Below are 22,080 nucleotides of genomic sequence, written 5' to 3'. Positions count from 1 at the left end.
ATGTAAAAGATACTTCTTATAACAATGCGATACCTACGTGGCTAAATGATGAATATCTTGGAAAGATTTTTAGTGATTTTGTGAATAAGGATAAAAGCGTGAAGGAAGAAATTGAATGGATCATTGAAATGGTGCAATATACTAGAACATTAAATACATTGAGTACTGTAGTATTCACTGCAACCGTAACGAATAAGAACAATCCCGGACAAGTGTTCCATGCATTTATAAAGATCCTTTCGCATTCTGGACCAAACAACTTTGGGATATCATATCAAATTCAGGAAAGAATGTTTGAGAGAGAAGGGAAATGTTACAAGAATTTCCTGAATGAAGCTACAAAGATTGCTAACAAAATTGACGGATTTGGATTATATTTTCCAACATTGTATCACTTTAGTATGAACCCTTTGATACTGGTGCTAGAGGATATGTCCAAGAAAGGCTTCGAAAAAGTTACGAATGAAGAATTTTCCTTACCTCATTGTCAATTGGTCTTTGAGCACCTTGCGAAATTTCATGCACTATCTTTCTATATGCACAACGAATTAAATATAGATTTGTCAATGTTTGATAATTTCACTGGCAAAGAAATAATAGGAAATATTCCAATAGTATCAACAACTTACCAGATATTTATGGAAGTAGCAAAAAACTGGGATGGAGGTTCTGAATTTGTGGAAAAAATGAAGAAATTTCAACCTTATTACATCGAAGCCATAAAGAAATTGACAGAAATTGATCCAGTGGAAAATAAATTTCTTGTAATAAGCCATGGCGATTGCCACAAACATAACTACCTTTTCCGGAAAAATATGGAAGAATGCTCAATTGTAAGAGATTGTACTACAATGCTGTAATTCGTCAATTTTTATATATTTATCAAATTTATTTTATATAGATTGATCATCAAATGGTATCGTGGATCGGTCCTGGATACGATCTCATTGGAGCACTAAACACATTTTGTGAACCAAAAGATAATTTTGTTAACAGAGAATTCCTCTTGAAATGCTACCACAGAGAATTCAAACGATGTCTCAAAACAATGAATTTTTCTCATAAAATCCCCACACTTTTTGATGTTCATATGGAAGTTTTAAAAAACGGTTTAACAGGTCATTTAATATACATAGTTTTTATAATGAAATTGTTACACAACAACTTATCGAAATTATATTCTTTTCTCTTACAGACTTACTCTTTTGGACAGTATACGTTCCTTTAGGATCGATGGACAACTCACCTGAAAACACCAAAAGTTTTCTAGAACGATACAAAGATGCCCTCAATACTCCTCGGCAGAAGGAACTCTCAAAATTCTTTACAACTTTTATAAATCGAGGATATTTTGACTGTGAAGAAGACGAAACATAACCGAATGTCCAGGAATATCATAGAACACCTTTACAAAAAAATAAACTTTTTATTTCGTGTTTGGATCATGTAGATAATGTACATATTTTTTATGTATAATTGAATCTTAGGTTGGGAAATAAAAGAATTTAATCATAGCATAAAATATAGAACCACCATTTTCGTAATTTATATGAGTTGTCTGAAACGTGCTTATATCAAGTTTGAGTCCGATCTGAGGTGGTCATTGGTGTAAACCACGAAGTGGAATACCAACTAATAAACAACGAAGTGGAACACCAACGACACCAACCAAATTGAAATCGTTGAAATCAAATTTGCGTAAAAACCTCCGTAAGTGAAAGCTTACCAGTTAGACATTTGTTTGATTCGCGCCAAAGCGGCAAGATTGTGAAATTCGTTAAAATATTGCGTTTTTCTCTAAAAACAAGGTTTTTTTTACAATGGTTCCGCCAATTTCTCGCAATTGTGGCATAATTGAAACTCCCCTGGGTGAGATGTTGGCTACTGTAAGTGTGGGCAATCGTCTGGAGAAGCTGGAATTTCGTGACAGGGTGGAAGACAGCATTGCAGCGAGTGGTTTCGATGTAGCTGAACTAATGAAAAACACCAAGAAGCACCCGATTTTGCTACAAGTTCAACAGGAAATGAACGAATACTTTGCAGGGAAGAGACAAAAGTTCAATGTGCCACTTGTGGATGATAATCACCATCTACTGGCCATTCCGTATGGGGAAACATGGACATACCAGGAACTGGCAAATTATATGGGAAAGCCAAAGGGAGCCCGGTATGCTGGATATGTATGCAAGACCAATAATGTTTGCATCATCATCCCATGTCACCGAGTAGTGGCCAAGAGTGGTGTGGTCAACTATGGAGCTGGTCCAGGAAGGAAGATCTTCCTGCTTGATCTCGAGGCCAAGGTCACAGAAGACAAACTCAAGAAACTCAAGTAGAAACCATAAATTTTTCATAATCCCTCTTTTCGGTACCTTTCCTACCTCATAGAATTTATTATTACATATTATGAATTACATAAAGCGTTTGAATTAAATATAATTTTTTTTTCTTATAAAACCTCCATTAGTCGTTTTTCTTGTCTCCAGGGTCTCCAGTTGTGACTTCCTGGGTACCACCAGGTGCTTCTGCTGATTTGCTTTCGCTTTCATTTTTCTCACTTAGCTGTTGCTTCGTCTTGCCAGCAGGAAATGGGCAGCTTCCTCCTTTACATGTGAACGGGAAGGATTCTTCCTTTATGATATTTCCCTGTTCATCTTTCTTTGCCCACGGATTCCAAAATCGCAGAACATAGGGTTGAATGAATCGGTGCCAAATAAAGAGCAGAACGGGTATAATAAAGCACGGAACGCACACCATTTTCTTTTACTTCTTTGGAATATTTAACACGTGAGTTCAAAGACTTTTCCTTTTGAATTTTCTTTCTTCAAGGAAAAAATTACCACAAATCACGATTATAAAATGTAAATAATGCAACCACCCTGAAGTTTTTAGTGCGACAAAATTATGGATGTCAAGATGACGTCATCCCAAAGAAGAAGTCGCGGAAAACTTGAGAAAATTGCGTGCGAGTAAAAGAACCGAGATGAGATAGCATGAGAAATATACCTTTATCTCATTTTCTCCTCAACCAACAACACCAAAAAATTGCAGCGGATATTTTTGTAAACTCTGGAATCTGTCTCTTTTTCTTTCATCTCAGAAGCGTGAAGGTGCGTTCCAAAATTTTCATGATTTTTCCTTGTTTAAACTATTTTTCTAGATATAAATTTATACAGACTCTTTAATTAACTTTACATTAAACTATTTTAAATTGTTTCCAGTCGTGCTTTTGCTGAAATAAAGCCTAAAAATGGTTACTCAAAAGAAGCAGGTAAGCCACGTGTTGTCTATCAATTTAACGTGAAAATCTTTTTATTTCCAACAATTTGCCTTGAATACTCCCTAATAGTTACTCCTGATGAAATTATTAAGCTTAATTTGTTCAAATAAATTATTATCTACTGCAAAAAAATAATGTTCTTCCCGGACATTCCTAATGTGAGGTTATGTTTGTGATTACAGAAAAAGGCCTTGGAGAGCATCAATGCTCGCCTGGCTCTTGTGATGAAGTCCGGAAAGTACTGCTTGGGGTACAAACAGACCTTGAAGACACTGCGTCAAGGAAAAGCTAAATTGATCATCATTGCCAACAACACCCCTCCATTGAGGTAAGAACTCCCCGGAAGTATTCTCCGGAAAAAGAATCTTTCAATCTCAACTATGCGTGGAGCCCCATTTTTTTTCTATTTTTATGGGCAAAGAAGCGCATTCTTGAGATTGCTTTCGTTCACTTTCAGTACTGTGAAGATTTGAGAAAGAGAATTAGGGCGTAAGATTGTGAATCTTATGAGACTGGATGCAACTTGATTTTCTCTTTCTGTAAGTAATTTTGGCAGAAATTTAGGTCACATGGAGTCTACGCTAAACATGAGTCAAGACAGAGGATTAGTAAAAGATTAAATTGGATTTATTTGATTATCTTGCAGGAAATCCGAGATTGAGTACTACGCCATGCTGGCCAAGACGGGAGTCCACCACTACAGTGGCAATAACATTGAGCTTGGAACAGCCTGTGGTCGCTACTACCGTGTCTGCACACTCTCCATCACCGATGCTGGAGACTCAGACATCATTCGTACACTCCCCGAGACACAGACGCAGTAAAATGTACATTTTGGGGCAAATAAAACTCAATTAAAAACCAAATCTCGTTGTATTAATATCCGTGAGGAAGCTTTAAAAAAAAGTACAAAAACCTGGCCATTTAATTTACAAGAAAAACATCCCAAGAAATAAAGAATTAATCTAAGCTAGTAGCTCCAGAACCAAAATCAATGATCCGCTAATGATTTATTCAATGCTTCTTGCTCTTGGCAGCGGCTCCACCTCCTAGGATCTTCTTTCGCTGTGCAAACATGTGAAGATACATTTGGGGGAAGAGTGGAATGTAGAGGAGCATGACGAACCAGAGGAAGTAGTAGTAAGAGAAAGTCCCATTCCAGCGATTTGGCATCTCAACGGACCACACCCCATGACTTCGGGCGTAGTCTTGGGCCCAGTAAAAGCAAAGGAGCTCCCCGGTGACACCAATTGGATAGAGAGCAATGAAGGTAGTGTAGCGCAGCCATGTCACCAGTCGGGGCACGGTGTTGACCAAATTGAGGGCATAGTACCCATAACGAATGATTTCAGTAACTGACCACGCAAGCAGGGCCAGAGGTAGTCCCGGAGAAACTTTCCCCGTTGGTGTAGCCATCACCACACCACAGACAACCATGACACGCGACAGCACCTGGAATGTGGTGATAATGACATTGCTGGGAACAATTCCAATTGCTGCATGAAGAATCTGTAAGGAGGAGTTGTGTAAAAATATGAAACTTGCAGTAAGTCTTCCCTAAATGTCAGCAAACCTCAAGAACAGCAGCATTCTGAAAAATGATCACTGTTAGGGAGATGTATTCCCAGAGGGTCTTTCCGGAATCTCGGTCAACCGTGTAGTAAGCTAAAAGCTGATATAGCATCCAACTCCATCTGCAAATCATAAAATTTCAGGATTATAATCCTTCAATTCTCTTACACAGCCTACTCTCTCTTCTTCCTAACTCTAACTTACCCCAGAACCTGCCCAGCATTGTAGAGAATGAGGTACAATTTAGCCAGCGAAGAAATTTCCTTGGATTTTTTGCCCTCTGTGGCTCCCTTTGAGGTTTTTGAACTCATTTCCCGTAATGTACGAACTTTATTGAAAATTTACAAAAAAAATTTTGCGAAGAAATCCGTCCCTTCTTGTGCAAATTAAGCCGAAAACTTGACAGTCATTCAGAATCGCGGTGAAAAAGAATTAATGAATTTTCATAACGAACGCACACGCAGGTTGTCTCTTCTTCTGCACTGCTCTCTCTTATCACAATTCCCATAATTGCATCCCACTTTCTCCTTGACCAGTCACCTTGACGCGATGATGACGAAAACATATTTTAAAAGCAAACGTTACAAAAAAAAATGATTATTATAAAGCAAAATGTTCACAATATAAAAAAAAAGAACAAAAATATTCTTAGAGCTCTATATTCTCCAGATGAGACGCCTTTTGTCTCCAACATTCATGATTCTCAGTGAAAAACGCTTCAGGAACAGCTTTCGAGGAAGCAAGGGTGCATTTTGAGGCTTCAAAACCAACGGAAACGCATACACTCTCAACCCTTCCTCGAAGCATTGCAGTAATGAAGCCACTGGCGAAGCTATCACCAGCACCGGAAACACTCACGACACTCGGGACTTTCTCAGCAGGATAGAAGCGCCCCGAGGGATGCTCAAGAGTTGGCCTATATGTTAAATCTTTGCTAAAAAATCCATATCTAGGAGAATTCTTGGTCGCAATGATCACCCCGTGGTGTCCTAGTGTGAGGACAATAGTATCCACATGTGGTACAATGGCTCTACACATCTCCGCTGAGAACTCCAGCACTTCCTTCCGCTCCACAATGCGAGATATTTCATCAAATGACACTCCAGCAGCACCAAAGAACTGCCCAATAGTGCCGAGTTCGTAGATATTGGGTGAGATGAACTTCACCGCTCTGGAGAGGTCCTGGCCTAGTTCAAAGGGTTTGGCGGCTATTTTCATGTCGGTGGGCTCGTAAAATACTAAAAAAAAAAAAGAGATTTTCCGTTATTTTTAGAGATTAGCTGAAGGCGAATTATGTCGAAAATAACATAATTTACACGTTACATTGAAGTCTTAAAGTAAAAATTACATAATTTACGCCATTTACGCAAATTACTTGCATGCAAGTTGGGTAAAAAAAAGATGACTCAGAGGGGAAATTCGCCGCGATAGGTTGTCAAAACAAAAATGGGAGCCAGCACAAAAACAAGTCGATTTGCTGTAGGACTCACTGCCCTATCCTTCCTGTTTATCCTCGTGGCCTTTGTTTCACCCTACTGGTTGCAGCACGATGGGCTCAACAAGGCGCCAAAGTTCCTTCATTTAGGTGAGTTGTTTCTGCCCAATATAATCATAGTATTGTGGTGAGGGTGTGGCTGTTCCGAAGCATTGAACATCATACATCTCATTTTGCTGTTTCAGGACTCTGGGAGGTGTGCTTCAGTAAATTTCAGGATATAAATCGCTGGTACGATGTCCGCTTTACGGGGTGCATGTGGGTCTTTGAGGAAGAATACTACATAATTCACGACTTCCTGCTGCCGGGCTTCTTCGTGGCCACTCAGTTCTTCTTCACCATCTGTCTGACACTGCTACTCATCTCACTATTCCTGACTGCCCTCTTCCTTGTTTCATCGAAGGATGATGATCGCTACATCATGCTGCTGCTAACAAATGGAGCTGTGCAAGTTCTCGGAGCGACGTGTGGCCTAATTGCTGTTATCACATTTGGTGCTCGTGGCGATGGGCGCGACTGGATGCCCAATTGGGAACACAACAACATGGGATGGGCCTTTGCCTTAGCTGTTCTCGGCACAATGATGCTCTTCCCGGCAGGTATTCTCTTCCTCGTGGAGGCAAGGAAGATTAAATATAAGCGGCTCAACGAAATCGGTACCAGGGAGGCCAGTGCCTACAGTATGGACGATCGAAAAGTCCATGCAAGTGGCAGTGGACACACTGATATCTAATCTGGAAGGATAGCTCCCGTAGTACAGAGAGCTCAGTCTGTCCATTTTAAGTACAGTCGTGACTACGTAGTAGGACCGTCGTCAAAAAGACTTTTCCGCAGTAAAACGACTTCAGAATGAGGAAATTTGTCTTCGCAGTGGGCCCTATCCTCCTCCATGGAGGGTCAGGATACGTAGGTAAGTGGGACAATTAGTGCGAAGGCAAATTTCCTCATTTTGAAACCGTTTTATCGCGGAGAAGTCTTTTTGACGACGGTCCTACTACGCAGTCACGACAATATTTTCTACATTTCCGTCATTTCTGTAGTTTTAAGACTTTTAAGATCACTAAGCCGTCCATTTATATAGGGAATCTCTTGATTAAGATCTGTTTTAGTGAATCAAAACTCATGCATTGATCTTCAGTATGTTCATTGGTACTGATCAATAAATATTTTTACCTATTTTTAGAAACTCTGGCGTTTTTGTGTGTTTTCACGTTTTTCATTATTTTTCATTTATCCTTTTTTTGGCACATATTGCTGAAGAGAAAATGAGACGGATGCATTTCACCGCTACACGTCTCCCTCATACATTCAGTTTTTCGCAATTTTCTCGCGTTTTCCGACTTTTCATGGGAAAATCAGTTTTATGTGACAAGGAAGCGACGCCGCGTCGATTGGCGTCTCTAGTTCAAAACTCTCAAAATCTTCGACAAATTCCGCAAAAAAAGTACGGCAAGTTGCGTCCCTAAATTTTTACAGAAAATACTTGGGGGCCCCCTAAGCACCCCCAGTAGCCCCAAAAATGAGGTTTTTATCCTAAAATCAGGAAAAAAAGAGCTCACTATATTTCGTGGGAAATTGGCCACATTTAAATAAAAACGACTATTTTGAAAGAGCGAAAAAAAAGAAGAAGAAGAAAACATTGCGTGTGCGTCATTGGCTATGCAACAACATTCGGAACTCATATCTGGGCGTGCCAAGAAGTCCAACGCAGCGTAAGTTTTCCGCTGAAAAATTAATCAATCGAGTTGTAATTTGTGTAGTAAAAGCTTCTGTGATTAACTGGTGATTGGATTTACGTGGAATTTGTGAGTAAAAATAATTTGGAGTGATTTAGAGGTCGCCAGAAAGCTCCCTCCCCCGACTTCGCCATCTTTCTCGTGACTCACTATCGTAAACACACCTGTAGTGCACGTAGTTTTTGGAGCGCTCTTTTTGGGCTGTTCCCCCCACAGGCTGTCTGACTTCCGGATTCCCAAATTCTGCACCCCAATTGCCCCGGGAATGAAAAACTCGAATAATTCATAAACAGACAGCGAGGAATTGCAAATGAGTTGATCTACATTGGAAATTACGAGTCAAAGACAATTAAAGGTGACAATTGGATATCTATTTTTTTTCCTCCCAGCTCGTGGTTTTCACGAGCTTTTCTTCTGCACACTTTACGTCTCTCTCCATGTCAGACAAAAATAGCGCTTGGGAGTCGTGAAGAAAACTCATGAAAAATTAAATCTTTCCCTCCTCTGTCTCGGCAGGCAAAACAACAATACAAGAGATTCTTTGGGTGTTGCCCTTTAGTGTTTGGAGTAGTAATGATTCTCAAGTTGACCATTATGTAGTAGGGTCTAAGGGACATTCAACCTTACAAAAAAAATTAAAGTTATTGTTCAGTTCTTTGCGGAGAAGTAATAGTTAGCTCTTAATATAAACAACGTGAGGGCTTTTTTACGGATAGAAGTGTATCAATGTAAGTACGTTTGTGAAGTGTGCCACTTCTCAGTTCATTTTTCGAACAGGAACCTTAAGGATTCCCAACTGATCTACTTATTTCACCTAAGCACCTAATAAGTAGATACCTAATTATTTCCTATGTAATTGTAAATTATCCCCAAAAAGCTGTTACAACCAAAACATAGGTATAATTAACGAAAAGTTTAGTGCAAGTATTCTAAAAAAACGTTATAAAATGTTTTTAATATTGTCCTTTAACTATATTTTTCACCCATTAGTCGCTATATTTGTCATCTCAAAAGAACAAACGTGACGATGGGGCCAATGTGCGTGAGAATGTTTAATTCCCATGTAAATTATATATTTACTTGGAAGTCGGTTCTGCAGAATTTTTCTTCTGTTTACAAGCGAAACTTTCGCTTCAAACGTGCCACAACCGTGTGTTTGGGGAAAAGAAATTACCCCGGCAACGGCAAAAGCATAGAAATTCACAACAAACAACAAAGAAACCACCCTTCATCAAGTCAACCTACTGTGAACATTTTTCCATATTACATATTACCAAGAAGACGACCCACATTTTCTCCCCTCATTCCTCCACCACTATGTATTTATAAATATATATTTTTGTTAGAAGAGAACGCGGAAAATTAAGTGTCCAAAGCAGACACCACATGACAAATTAAAAACTTCTACTATGAGCCAATTTATGATATCTCAACTCACGTACTGCCAATTATTAAACTTCCCCCGAGGAGTTCCCACAACAGTGCAAAAAAAAAACAACATGAATTCACTGCAATTTTTCATCATTGCACAATAATCCCGCCATACAATGTTATTGTTGTTATCATTTTCATGTTGCGTTTGTGTGAAATAGACGAATTTGTGGCTGGGATATTTTTTTTTAAATAAATTCCACAAGAATGTCCCAGTAGTGTGGGAAAATCCATGAAAAGGGCAGTTCATGTGCAAATTTCAAGGAAAATTTTGAAATAAGTAAAATATATGGGGATTCTTATTTTATAAAAATTTGATTTTAATCATTAAGACAAAATCTTACTGATTGCGTTAGAAAAAAATATATAACTGTGCTCTTAATTTAAATAAAAATTAATCTCAAGGAATTTTCTTCAGTGCATGTGAAAAAAAACTAATACAATGAAGTATCATAAATAAGTTATCTGTTAGAAAGAAAAAACTTTTTGAATAATAACTGCGTAAAAATGGGTGAAATGCTAATCATTTAGCAGGTCAGTATGTTATGAAATCTGTTTGTTTTCCAATTAGAACTATTTTAGAGTTTTATTTTGGACTATTTCAATAGGAAATGGCTTCAAAAGATATTTATTTTCGTATTTTTTTGAAAGAATTTTTTCACAAAAATTTATAATATTTTCGAAACGGTCTCTACTAGAAGCTATTTAAAATATAGGTATTTATTTAGCTACATTACGAGAATTTATATCAAATGACATCTAATCCTGCATCCCATTGAAATAAACTCATATAAGTAACTCATAGTGTAAGGTAGGTACTCATTGCAATTCCATTTAGAATTCAACTCAAAGCAATTCCTCAAAGTTATTTTCAACAAATTGATGTTTTATCTATATACCTACATACAAAACTCTAACCACCAACCCCTTTTTGACTACATATTCATTGCACATTAATGCAAGAATCATTTCACTTTCCTTCATGCAAAACATTTCACTGAAATGAGTTTGTTTTATGTGTTTGTTGAGTGGAGTTTTGACTTTGAGAGAGATTCCTATCGCATACCACTAATTTTCAAATTGTCTTGCACTGCGTTGACTAAATTCTTAGCATTCTAACACATTGACTTAGTGCTTTGATGCTCTTTTGTTGGGAGCAGGTGTATGCACGCAATGTTTTGTTGAGATTGCAATAAAATTTGGCATGGTGCATTCGCTTTTGTAAAAAAAAAACTAATGCTGAATGTCTGCCCTATAACCAAACGAATATGTCTCTGCTTATCCTAACACAGCCGTCGGAGTCCAGGAAGATCCGTCGCAATGCGTAAATTTGATTATATCGATTCTGCCAACAGCTTAAATATGAAGCGACGCACGTTGGCAGGAAACTGTGGTGTGGGTGTTTTTGTGCTCGGTCTCGTGGCTGTTGTGATTGCATTCTCCACACCCAGTTGGCTTGTCAGCGACTACAGGATCACTGGGGCCAAGCTCGATCGTCTTGGGCTCTGGGTGCATTGCTTCAGATCCCTCCCGGATGTCAATGATGACTATCAGAGGAGATTTTTCGTGGGATGCCGATGGGTATATGATCCCTTCACGACAGGATACGATGAAATTCGTGGATTTCTCTTACCAGGTGCCCATCAAGGTATAATTCGAGCTTTTCGTTCACAGCCTAATATTTCGAATTCTTTTCAGCCTTCATGATAATTACGCAATTTTTCTTCACACTCTGCATGATTGGTGTTCTCGTGGGACTTGTTTTGGTTCTCCTTTTCTTCCTATGTGCTGGTCCCGATCAAAAACGTTTTGTCCTTTTGATTAAGGTATGTTTCAGTATTTTTCTTTTATCAAATTTGCTTGCTAATTCTATTAGGATGTGAATTTTTTTAATCTACAAAAAAATATTATATTTTAACAGATTATTAGTTGGTTGCTCCTTGGAACGGGCATTTGTGGCTGTATTGCTGTCATTACATTTGCTTGTTTCGCAAATCGCGATAGGTGGATGCCAGAACATGCCAATAACTTTTTCGGTCAGTATTTATTCTTTGCAAAAAAATGAAACATTAATTTAATAATTACTCTCTGTGTGACTCTTACAGGATGGTCATTTGGTTTAGCTGTGGCAGGTTCAGTTACCATTCTCATTGCCGCATCACTATTCTTCACAGAAACCACAGTTCAGGGAAAAAAGAGGAAACAACTCAAAGAATCTCAGGCAAAATTTGAACTAGAGCATGAATCAAAAGCGTAGAAATATCTTAATTTACGGAAAATTTAGCAACCTACATCAGGGTGACCAAATGATTTATTCTAGGGAGGATAAAATGAGAACCTCAACAGCGAAATGACAAACGTATTGTTCGTTAGATCTGTGCCACACACGGGGAAACATTTTTTAAATTGGCGCACCACATTATTTCATCACATCTTGTAGGTATATTCTCGAAGGAATATACAAAACAATAATGTTCACCTTCATTCTGGTGCACTTTAAATTTTTCTTTAATGTATTATTTTGAATCTCTTATACACCACAAATGAACGTGACGCTTCCAGATCTTTGACCTATTTTTTTGCGAAATTGATTCCGTCCAATTGAAGTACTTTTATGACTAGTAGGACTAGTAGATAGTGTGTAATTTGTACCTATGGGTAATCTATTTTATACAGTAGATGCAAATAATATTTGTAAATAAGAATAAGGAATATTTGACTAAATAGTTGTAATTTGTAATCATATCCCAAATGTTTTGGGTCTAAGAAGCTGCCTTGTGTAAGATTGTAACGACAAATCTTTGAATTTTTATAATTACAAATTTTTTTAAGGACAAAAAGAAAATTTTAAATGTAAAATCGGAAATAAAAAATTATAATGAAAACGTATTTTATTTTTCATTTTTAAGTATTTCTGTTCTCAAATCTGTTCCTACTATGTTAAGTGACTCACTCTCGCACACACAAATTTTTATGTTGCTTCTCGAGAGTTGTGAGCATGCTGAAATTGTTGTCCAGCACAAAAGTTACTGGAGAAGTGTCGCCGCGGAGACTCTTTAATGGAAACGTCAGAGCTCAAGCCTGTTGTGTGTTTTATTTTGATTTGAGTGACAAAAGTTCCATTATCCCTGCGTTTCCTGCCACAAGATGAGTAGCACATCGGAGAAGAATGAATACCCGAGGGCATCAAGTTAGTATCCTTGAGAAGAAATGGTTAATTTTGAGAAAATTCATATAAGAGTTATGATGTTTATTTTGGGGCGCGTCACGCCCTTTTCTCATTAGTTTAATTTCACACAATATTCCCACAAATATCGTCTTCCAGACACTCTCGTCTTGGGAGCTCTACTCTCCTACGTGGCCAGCGTCTTTTTGATGATGTCCTTCTGTTCTCCGTATTGGATTGAGTCCTACGAGGAATCCTTCAGCAATTTCAAGAACATGGGACTCTGGGAGTACTGTTTCCGGGATTTTAGCTACCCCTACTACCAGTTTCCTCGTCTCTTTGACGGCTGCCACCACATCTTTAGCCATGAGTACTACGTCATCCGGGAGTGGCTGCTACCGGGATGGCTAATGATTGTTCAATTCTTTGTTACAATTGCCTTCCTTTTAACTTTCGGAGCTTTAGCCATTATGGCATTGGAACTCATTCGCTGGCCTCTCAAGTTTGTTCTCCGCTACGAGTGGCTTCTCACCCGGATCTCCTTCATTTGTATTGCCATCTCATCCGTATGCCTCTTCCTTGCCACAGCAATCTTCGGTGGCAATGCCTATCGTCGCGATTGGCTGCTCTATCCCAAGTTCAACGTTCTCTCTTGGTCCTATGCACTAGCTGTAGTTGCTTTCATGATTCTTGGTGTGGCTGCTCTTGTCCTTTTCGGTGAATCTAGACGATCCTACGAATTGCGTCGTGAAGCAAAGAATCTCGTCATGCAGATGCAAATGCAAGAACCAGGATTCCATCCGCACCACCACAGAAGTCTCCAGGGATACATCTAGGATGGTCCTCATTCTTCCACCATCACAAAACATACTTCCTCTTCACTTCACTGATAAATCTCAAAAATGAGGTAAACAATTAGTTGGTGTTCCACTTCGTGGCCAACACCAAGTTTTTTTTATTATAAAAGACACAACAGAAAATTAATAACAATTGGATAACAAATAATCATATTAAAGTAATTTTTCCGATTTTTCAATATTAAACAAAAATATCGTTATCGATCCTGTTAAGAAAATTTGAATATTCTCAAAGAAAAATTTGTTGTATTTGAAAATTGTTAAAATTCGCTAAAATCTATAAATTTTCTTTTTTTTTTAATTACAGACGACATCTGTGGCCGCTGCACCCCAAACGATCTTGAATCTCACTAATTTTTGGCATTTTTTTTTATATTGAGTTTAGGCGCATATAGCGAATCTCGTTGACATGCGCTCTACTACAATAATAATTATAAAAAAATATATATTTAGAACATAACATTCGAAAGAATGTGTATTATGTACATGAAAGTCTAATTAGAGCAATGTAGTTGGAACTATTGGAGAAAACTGAGAGTTTTCATCCATTCATTTCACTTAAAAAAAAACAGGACTTTCCTACAGAGCTTCAACATTTCCGTCCAAAATAAATTCACTTAATGTGAATTTAATCTCATGTATTGTCGTTTTTATACGAAATTGTGTCTTATTTTAACTATATAGTATTAGATTTTTCGAAAGACATTTTTGTATATGGATACAAAAAGAGAAAGAAACGAATAATAAAAATGTTTGTCTACAACACTTACCGGGTTTCTCATATTTACGACATAGCTTCAGAACCATCTCCATGGTTTCGTGGGTGAGATTTGCATCAATTACAATTACAGAGCTGTCCGCAATGGCTTTTTCATTTCTTTCAATCTGCAGAGTAAAAAAAAAATGAGAGCTCTCGTAAGATTTCTTCACAACTGGGCGAGCAATAAAAAACTGATTGGATTGAAAATTAAATTCCCATTTTATCTCTGCGTTCGCTTGAGAACTCGTGGACGTTTTAATTGATATTTCCACTGTCGACGTCACTAGTGGATTTTGGGGAAATCCCGTAGGTGAGGATAATCCTATCTGAGAGTTGTACTGAAATTAATTTGGGATGTGAATTTTTTTTGTTCTATATCGCTTCAATTTCGACGAGGACTTTTCATTGAATCATCAGTTTTTCGGCTATATACCGTGCAATTATGCAGGGAAACTTTCGCCAGAATTCCAACTTTATCGTTTCCAAGGAGCGAAAAGAGTGGGCTAATATGTGGAAAATTTAATCAAAAGCTATTTTATTCTACATTTAGCTACTTTTTTGCCATAAACTTTTTAATATTTATTTAATTGAAAGAATTCAAATATAAGAGGTACTTTTTAGTCAATCAAGCTTTATTTTTTCTCAACGAAATTATAATAGGTACAATGTTATTTTATTTCAAATTACTTTTTAATTGAAAATATATTTCTTTAAATTAAATACACCAACTAATTTGTAAGGAATATAGAATGATCATTTTTTCTAAATTCGGAATGCATAATATTATTCAGCGACTTCCTAACAAAAATACTTTCTTGTAGCACCTCAAAGCAACGTGAAAGTTGCCTGGTAAAAGATTTTAAATCAGGTTTTAGAATTTTTAAATTTAAACAAATTTGCTTTTACTTCAATGTTGCTTTACCGAAGCATTAATCTATATAATAAAGAAAGGCCTGTTTGTTGGTAATCGTCGTTCCGACTTTTTTATACAAATCCACACCGTTTGACCGATCGCGATGAAATTTGGTACAGAGGCCCCTTATAACAGGCGGTTTCAGATGGCCGTATCCATTTTCCCCCCAAAGCCCCCCTTCAGGTAGCCCCCATAGAGATTTCATGCAGTTTTTGCAAATTTTTGAATTTGGCGCCTGAAATGTTGTATGAAAATGATTTCTTCTCTTTGCAATTTTTTTTTCTTTTTCGTTCGATGAGAGCTTCCCATCTATATAATAAAGAAAGGCCTGTTTTTTGGTAATCGTCGTTCCGACTTTTTTATACAAATCCACACCGTTTGACCGATCGCGATGAAATTTGGTACAGAGGCCCCTTATAACAGGCGGTTTCAGATGGCCGTATCCATTTTCCCCCCAAAGCCCCCCTTCAGGTAGCCCCCTTAGAGATTTCATGCAGTTTTTGCAAATTTTTGAATTTGGCGCCTGAAATGTTGTATGAAAATGATTTCTTCTCTTTGCAATTTTTTTTTCTTTTTCGTTCGATGAGAGCTTCCCATCTATATAATAAAGAAAGGCCTGTTTTTTGGTAATCGTCGTTCCGACTTTTTTATACAAATCCACACCGTTTGACCGATCGCGATGAAATTTGGTACAGAGGCCCCTTATAACAGGCGGTTTCAGATGGCCGTATCCATTTTCCCCCCAAAGCCCCCCTTCAGGTAGCCCCCTTAGAGATTTCATGCAGTTTTTGCAAATTTTTGAATTTGGCGCCTAAAGTGTTGTATGAAATTGATTTCTTCTCTTTGCATTTTTTTTCTTTTGGGATCGATAAGTGGCCCAAATCTGCCTTTAAACCATCACAATTTATTTTCTCTTTAAAATTTGCGCGAAGCGCAACAAATCCCCGCGAAGCTCCAATTTACCTCGTTTCATGATAATATTTTAGCAAGTTATCGCATGGGAGACATGTCCTGTGAAAAGCTCAATTCGCATGGCTTTGATCATAAATTGTCACTGCACAAACAACTAAATGGATACATATCGAGCTCTATATGGGATTTGGAAAAATGGGTATTCTGTGCCGTCCGCATATGGGATTAAGCTGAAAGTATTTTACATTTTACTCACCAAATCCGGGGAGATGGAAGAATGAATTTGCATATCACCCACGATGATTTTGCAATCGCCATCGCAATCCAGGAGGACGGCACAATTGGCCGTGGGATGAGTTTGATCGGTAATCATTGAGTCTGTGTTGCATATTTTGGGTAAATGTCTGCGGATGAATGCACCATTTTGATCACCACCCACAGCGGAGATGAATCGAGCAGCCCCATGGAGTTTGCTAATGGCCTCCGCCAAGTTTCGTCCAACGCCACCAGCTGAGATTTTTGTCTGTGATTTGTATGTGGCACCATTCATCTGCAATTCAGATGGATCAAGGATAATCGTTTCAGTCTCAATCTCGTATCGCTCCTCATGAATGCAGATTGCCAAAAATATCATATACAATATTCGAATTCACTGCGCCAAAATTATACCCAATCCCCGCTTAATCCTTCATTGTGGAAAAAAAGTACCCTGGCAGAGGGATGTATCAAACTCAATACTGCATAATTAAATTTGGCCTAATTCCATTTTATATTTATCAGTCATAACTCCCAAACTTGCCCTCAAAATATTCTCTCGGAGTCACGATGAGGAAATTCTGTGCGTGGGGAACGTTCAGCGTATCCCTCAGAGAAGCAGAATTTCCACGCTTTTACAGCATTTTACTTTGAAGTTCCAACTCATGTGGTCCATATCTTGAGGGGCCTACACATACTGGCCATGTTGCCTTTTATGCCAAATACACAAATAAAATTTATACATTTGCAGACAGCAATGGCAAACATTATGCGCCAAGCAGATGTAACCCACCATAGGAGGGAGGCCACGTGGAATTGAAGGTAAATACTTTACCTGAAAATTTATTATTAGACACAACTGGGTGGGTACTATGTGTGTCCGTCGTGAGGAAATGTTTGGCATTACATCCTTTTTACACAAAGTATACTCCTCCAGAGAAAGGAATTCAGGACATTGCAAGAACATAAATTGCACACAGTAGCATGCTATAAAAGGAACGGCACAAGGAAAACTACGGAAAATATGTTAAAATTTCTACTGTGAGAAAAATGATGGAAGTTCAAATGGAAACATCGGGGGGTCCCTCCTTCATGCTGTGTCTACAGAATTATTGTAATTGCCGTAAAGTCGTTTGTGCGGAAAACTTTTAAGTGTTGAGCACGCATAAAGAACATTTAGGAGTAGGAACAAAGACTGAAGAAGTTGGAGGCGTAACTTTTCGAAAAGTTGAACAAAGAAAAGGTTGTGTTGAGCACACTATGCTGGAAAAAAGTCGTGATTGAAAACTTTGGAAATTGTATGAGATCGTGAAGTAAAGTTTTTTTGCTCTTTGAAAAAAAAACACATTATATATTTATAAATATGAATTTATAAATAATTATATTAATAAGTATTCTTCTGTACATTGGTGGAGACCTCTCGTAGTTACTAAACTTTTCGTGATTTAATACCAAATTAACCACTAAAATATATTGTAATTAATTAATCAGGTCTTCTCAAGATTTTTCTTTTACTGCAAATAAAACAAAACAAAGCCTTTGATAACTTTTATTATTTGTCTTTTATTAACTATATTTTTGGTAAACAATTTCCTATGGAAAAAATTCAAAGAATAAGAAAAAATCGTTAAAAAAAAAACGCTTCTATTTTTTCTCACTGAATGTGAGTGAATTAGAATTCAGCTTCGCTAAAAAAAAGTATTAATCAACTCAATTTCAACAAAAAAAAAGTTCATGGGGTGAAGTTCCTCGTAACTGACACTTTTCGAATCGTTTGGGAAAAAATCTAATTACGGTGCTGAAAGCGAAAGAAAAGCATAAACTATCTTTTCCTCGCAAATTGACTCAAAAGTGGGAAAATTTTCAGCACACGGTGGAATGTGAAAATTGAAATTTCTAGTATGGAAACGACTTCTATGAGAGGCAAAAGAAATGAGATTGGGAAAGAAAGAGGAAAAAATAATGGGAATTGTATTTGTAGTTTGAGCAATTATTCGTGAAGTTGGATGCCAGCGAGGAAAGTTTATGAATCTCCTTTATTTTCTCTTAAAGAACATGAAGTGTAAGAGTTTTGTATGAGTGGAAGAATTATATAGTGTTATGTAGTTCATCATACTTTTATCCTCCTTTTGCCATTCTGTATAGCCCACTTCCACAGGAAAAGTTTGAGTAATAAATATCCATTGTAGTCGATATCATAAAACATAGTTGCGGGTGTTGGAATCAAATTTTTTTTTTAAAGAAATACTTTAATAATAAAATTATATTGTATTCTTTTCTACATACTTAATTATAAGATAAATAAAATAAGTTTTTCATTGGTAAAATATAGAGATCGTAAATAGTAAAGTAAAAAATTGCAATGTTTTATACAATTGGTAACCTATATACTTCATTATGTATAACGATTGATAATTATTCATTTTCTTTTTTTGCATACCTATATTTAAACAAAAAAAATAGAATTAAATTTTAAATGAAAAAAGAAAGCTTTTGTAACTAAAGCTACGATAAAGCACAAGTAAACACACTCTCACAGCTGCTCTGAAAATAAAACACAGACCCTATTGTGGATTGAAAGGGAGTGAGTTGATGCTTTTTCACACGCAAAACGCCCATATAAGGTAAATTAAATTGTGTCTACGTACTTTATTAAATACACATACAAGACCCCAACGTGTTCCATCTACAATTGAGGACAGATTGTTGCCTACAGTGATTGTATATGCAGAGAAGACAGTGGGAATTGCCACCACTTGTGCCTCCACGAAACCTTTCTTCTACAATTTAAAGCATTTGAATACGAAGGAGCTTTCAATTATTCCACACATTTTGCATAAACAAAGTTTGTTCAACAAGAACCCAAAGTTTACACTCTAATTAAACCCTGAAACATATGAGATAAGATGAGAAAGTAGTCCTTGGCGCCACATAATGTGGCGACAAATCATGTCTAAATAGTCTTTGTCAATTTTGTAGCGAAGCACAAACAACTAATTCATAAATCCCAATAGTATCAAAATGTTACAAAAACTCTTATCACTTCATCTTAAACCAACCCCAGCAACCGCATCTTTTCCCCATCAGCACATGTGATTTTCTCTTCTAAAGTAGAACTGCAAATGATGAAGGTTTGTGAGAAAAGTTACCACGTGAAAAGGATAAAGAAAAAAAAATCGTGCAAAAAAATCTCTCGAAAGTTGAGATATTGATTAAGTATCCCCCAAGAGAGAGTTTTATAAAGTACCACACCGCAGCAGTAAATCCCACATACAGTAGGGGGAATTTCACAAAGTTCCCCCAACACCCAAAATTCAGTAAGTGTGAACAATGAGGATGATTTCATGGATGGCATGGGGAGTGGTGAAAGCGAAAAAAAGAATAGGTGGTTGGAGCTCACATGTCAAGATTGAAATCACGCAAACAAAATAAATTGAAATGAAAGAAAAATCGCAAAGGGAATACAACAATGAAGAGGGATTATATTCTATGTGATTTCCCAATGAGTGACATTAGCTTGATTTTGATATCTTTCCCCAAAACCCACTCGCACGGAATTTCAAGAGTTTCCCTTTATTACATACATACATACATTTCTCTGAAGGGAGGCATGAGAAACTTGTACTTTGAGCCATTGAAATATTTCATTATCTTCGGAAACATCGAAAATCTCTCAAGTTTCCACCAATTAATCATCTATGGGAAGATTTTATTATTGAAATTCTTGTGCACAATTCATGTAGACTTTTGAGTTAAAAAAATTCAATAAATGATGTAAACGAAATTTCATTAGATATCAAATTTTTCATTGAATTTTTTTTTAAAAAGCTCTTCAAATATGAACTTTTATCTGACTAACTTAACTTAACTTTAAAGAAATAAATAGACCTATAATGGATCTTACAATAAATAATTATACATATTTTAGTTATGTGTATATGCATGTGTTTTTATAAGTTCATAAAGATGCTCCACTATAACTCATTAAGAATATATAATGTACATATATACAGTCTTATAGATGAAATGGTGCTGTAATGTATACGATCAAGATACATTAAGCAGTATGAGAAACTTGGATAAAGTTATATGAAAGTCGATTTATTTTAAAGTTTTGACGTAGATTTTCCCTAGTGGAATGTTTACCCATTTATAGCTTTATCAAAATATAGTAGAATTTTACACTAAAAGATAATTTTTCTTCCTTAGCTTATGGATGAAATTTCTCTACTGGCAAAACTGCAAATGTCATAAAATTTCATAAAAATTTCCAAGTCTACAACTATACATACATTGGTATCCTTATTATCAGCTGTAAGCTATAGAACCTATTCTTATTGCATAGCATAGCACCACGTGTATGAGAAAAAAAGGGGAGATAGGTATCAGTTTCTGGTGTGACAAGATATGCGTGTTTTGGGTGGTTACATGGCACGATTTGAAAATGAAATATGATTGTTCTTGAGTTTTCCTCTTCTGCGTCGTTTCTTCTGTGGAGTAAAAGTGGCGCCAAACACTTTTCACCCTCACATTTTTTCCTCCGTTTGATTTTCTATTGCCATTTGTCGTTAGCTTTGTTGTCAGCTTTTTTCCCTCCACTTCGTCTCCTCTGTACATTTTGTACTCCGTGGCTTTTGGATAAGACAAAAACACCATGAACATCTTACAGAGGCGGGGGTGTGTCTCTGCCCTACGTAGCTTTAGAAGCAGATGAAAAAAAAAAGAAACTCCACGCAATGGAAGGTTTCTCATCATTAATATCGAAGTAAATATCATTCAAGTGGGCACAAACTAAAATAAAAGACACATAACTGAACACCATTTATCTCGATGAGCCCCATCTTTGTGCTGCCACACAATTTCCATCGAGATGCTCCGTGTTGTGGAAAAAGTGTGAATACATTTTCGTTGGGTATTAACTTGTTGTAATAATAATTATATGCGGGGTCAAGTGACGTCAGAGGGAAGCATATCTCTATGGAAACCATCCTTCACATCCATCTATTCACATCTCTCACCCATTATATTGGCAAAAGCTCGAAGCACGAGGCAGAGAAAGCCACACAGTCTATCCATCTGACGGCACCAGATTATATACAGAACCTACACATTGATGATTATGTCGCATACAGTCAGGAAGTGCGGAGACATGGTGGACAAGTGCTTTCAGCTTAATAGTGAAATACCCACATGTAAGAGCTTTTTGAGCTTCATTTCTTTCTCATCCGTTCCTAAGTCTCTATAGAATTAAGAAAAAAAGCATAAAAGCTTGAAAATTCAAGAGAAAACCCATCGGAAAAAAATTAAACAACTAAAAATAGTGAAGTACAATGATGGTCCAACAGAGTAAAGGGAATGTACTGGTAAGTTTCACTTACGGGCTGTGATTCTTCCTTCAGATGACAGTCCAAGTGTGGTGAAAATTGAGATGGATAAATTTTTAGGAATGGCTTTCTCACGCAACGAATCACAGCCAACGCGCATGAGTAAGCCTTTCCCCAGAATTTACACGCGTTGGCTGTGATTCGATGCGTGAGAAAGCCATTCCTAAAAATTTATCCATCTCAATTTTCACCACACTTGGACTGTCATCTGAAGGAAGAATCACAGCCCGTAAGTGAAACTTACCAGTACATTCCCTTTACTCTGTTGGACCATCATTGTACTTCACTACACTTGGACTTTCATCTGAAGAAAGAATCA

At 37.1% G+C, this 22,080-nt stretch overlaps 10 protein-coding genes across 15 annotated transcripts in view; 6 read left to right on the top strand and 4 right to left on the bottom strand.

Moving 5' to 3' along the window:
• The window catches only part of LOC129797484 (protocadherin-23), a 953,251-nt gene that overhangs the window by 568,928 nt on the left and 362,243 nt on the right, over window positions 1–22,080 (bottom strand). The window lies entirely within an intron of this gene.
• LOC129797271 (uncharacterized) lies at window positions 432–1,401 on the top strand. The gene is made up of 3 exons (XM_055839712.1): window positions 432–833; window positions 902–1,118; window positions 1,196–1,401. The coding sequence occupies exons 1-3, from the start codon at window positions 432–434 to the stop codon at window positions 1,375–1,377; spliced, it is 801 nt and encodes a 266-aa protein (XP_055695687.1). The 3' UTR covers window positions 1,378–1,401.
• On the top strand, window positions 1,739–2,461 carry LOC129797760 (methylated-DNA--protein-cysteine methyltransferase, constitutive). The gene has a single exon (XM_055840600.1). The coding sequence runs from the start codon at window positions 1,821–1,823 to the stop codon at window positions 2,334–2,336; it is 516 nt and encodes a 171-aa protein (XP_055696575.1). The 5' UTR covers window positions 1,739–1,820; the 3' UTR covers window positions 2,337–2,461.
• On the bottom strand, window positions 2,357–2,919 carry LOC129797792 (UPF0729 protein AAEL015238). Its single transcript, XM_055840637.1, has one exon. The coding sequence runs from the start codon at window positions 2,755–2,757 to the stop codon at window positions 2,464–2,466; it is 294 nt and encodes a 97-aa protein (XP_055696612.1). The 5' UTR covers window positions 2,758–2,919; the 3' UTR covers window positions 2,357–2,463.
• Window positions 3,047–4,146, top strand: LOC129797783 (60S ribosomal protein L30). Its single transcript, XM_055840627.1, has 4 exons — window positions 3,047–3,110; window positions 3,222–3,271; window positions 3,463–3,608; window positions 3,927–4,146. The coding sequence occupies exons 2-4, from the start codon at window positions 3,251–3,253 to the stop codon at window positions 4,102–4,104; spliced, it is 345 nt and encodes a 114-aa protein (XP_055696602.1). The 5' UTR covers window positions 3,047–3,110; window positions 3,222–3,250; the 3' UTR covers window positions 4,105–4,146.
• Window positions 4,135–5,326, bottom strand: LOC129797721 (very-long-chain (3R)-3-hydroxyacyl-CoA dehydratase 2). Its single transcript, XM_055840548.1, has 3 exons — window positions 5,057–5,326; window positions 4,854–4,974; window positions 4,135–4,789 (listed from the first exon to the last, which is right to left on the bottom strand). Exons 1-3 carry the CDS (start codon window positions 5,161–5,163, stop codon window positions 4,295–4,297), a joined length of 723 nt encoding a protein of 240 aa, XP_055696523.1. The 5' UTR covers window positions 5,164–5,326; the 3' UTR covers window positions 4,135–4,294.
• The window catches only part of LOC129797509 (uncharacterized), an 86,131-nt gene continuing 69,487 nt past the window's right edge, over window positions 5,437–22,080 (bottom strand). Inside the window, exons 5-7 of the mRNA XM_055840164.1 lie at window positions 16,379–16,672; window positions 14,308–14,422; window positions 5,437–6,090 (exon numbers count right to left, since the gene is read on the bottom strand). Of these exons, the coding sequence (XP_055696139.1) occupies window positions 5,501–6,090; window positions 14,308–14,422; window positions 16,379–16,672 (999 nt within the window). The 3' untranslated portion in view covers window positions 5,437–5,500. The remainder of the gene's footprint in view (window positions 6,091–14,307; window positions 14,423–16,378; window positions 16,673–22,080) is intronic.
• LOC129797726 (uncharacterized) lies at window positions 6,257–7,533 on the top strand. Its single transcript, XM_055840557.1, has 2 exons — window positions 6,257–6,437; window positions 6,533–7,533. The coding sequence occupies exons 1-2, from the start codon at window positions 6,299–6,301 to the stop codon at window positions 7,078–7,080; spliced, it is 687 nt and encodes a 228-aa protein (XP_055696532.1). The 5' UTR covers window positions 6,257–6,298; the 3' UTR covers window positions 7,081–7,533.
• LOC129797696 (uncharacterized) lies at window positions 7,934–12,403 on the top strand. Of its 5 annotated transcripts, none has more exons than XM_055840509.1 (5): window positions 7,934–8,059; window positions 10,870–11,150; window positions 11,213–11,340; window positions 11,436–11,550; window positions 11,620–12,403. In XM_055840509.1, the coding sequence occupies exons 1-5, from the start codon at window positions 8,007–8,009 to the stop codon at window positions 11,769–11,771; spliced, it is 729 nt and encodes a 242-aa protein (XP_055696484.1). In that variant the 5' UTR covers window positions 7,934–8,006; the 3' UTR covers window positions 11,772–12,403. The 5 variants fall into 5 exon arrangements, with proteins under 5 accessions (XP_055696484.1, XP_055696483.1, XP_055696485.1 ...); XM_055840508.1 differs by having other exon boundaries at window positions 7,985–8,059; window positions 10,807–11,150; XM_055840510.1 differs by having other exon boundaries at window positions 8,037–8,152; window positions 10,807–11,150.
• On the top strand, window positions 12,542–14,302 carry LOC129797723 (uncharacterized). Its single transcript, XM_055840551.1, has 3 exons — window positions 12,542–12,704; window positions 12,840–13,587; window positions 13,845–14,302. Exons 1-2 carry the CDS (start codon window positions 12,662–12,664, stop codon window positions 13,514–13,516), a joined length of 720 nt encoding a protein of 239 aa, XP_055696526.1. The 5' UTR covers window positions 12,542–12,661; the 3' UTR covers window positions 13,517–13,587; window positions 13,845–14,302.

This window comes from Lutzomyia longipalpis, chromosome 1 (assembly GCF_024334085.1).
Source record: "Lutzomyia longipalpis isolate SR_M1_2022 chromosome 1, ASM2433408v1".
Lineage (NCBI taxonomy): Eukaryota > Metazoa > Arthropoda > Insecta > Diptera > Psychodidae > Lutzomyia > Lutzomyia longipalpis.
Note: the sequence above shows the minus strand (reverse complement) of the source record. Positions and strands in the feature narration are given on the sequence as shown.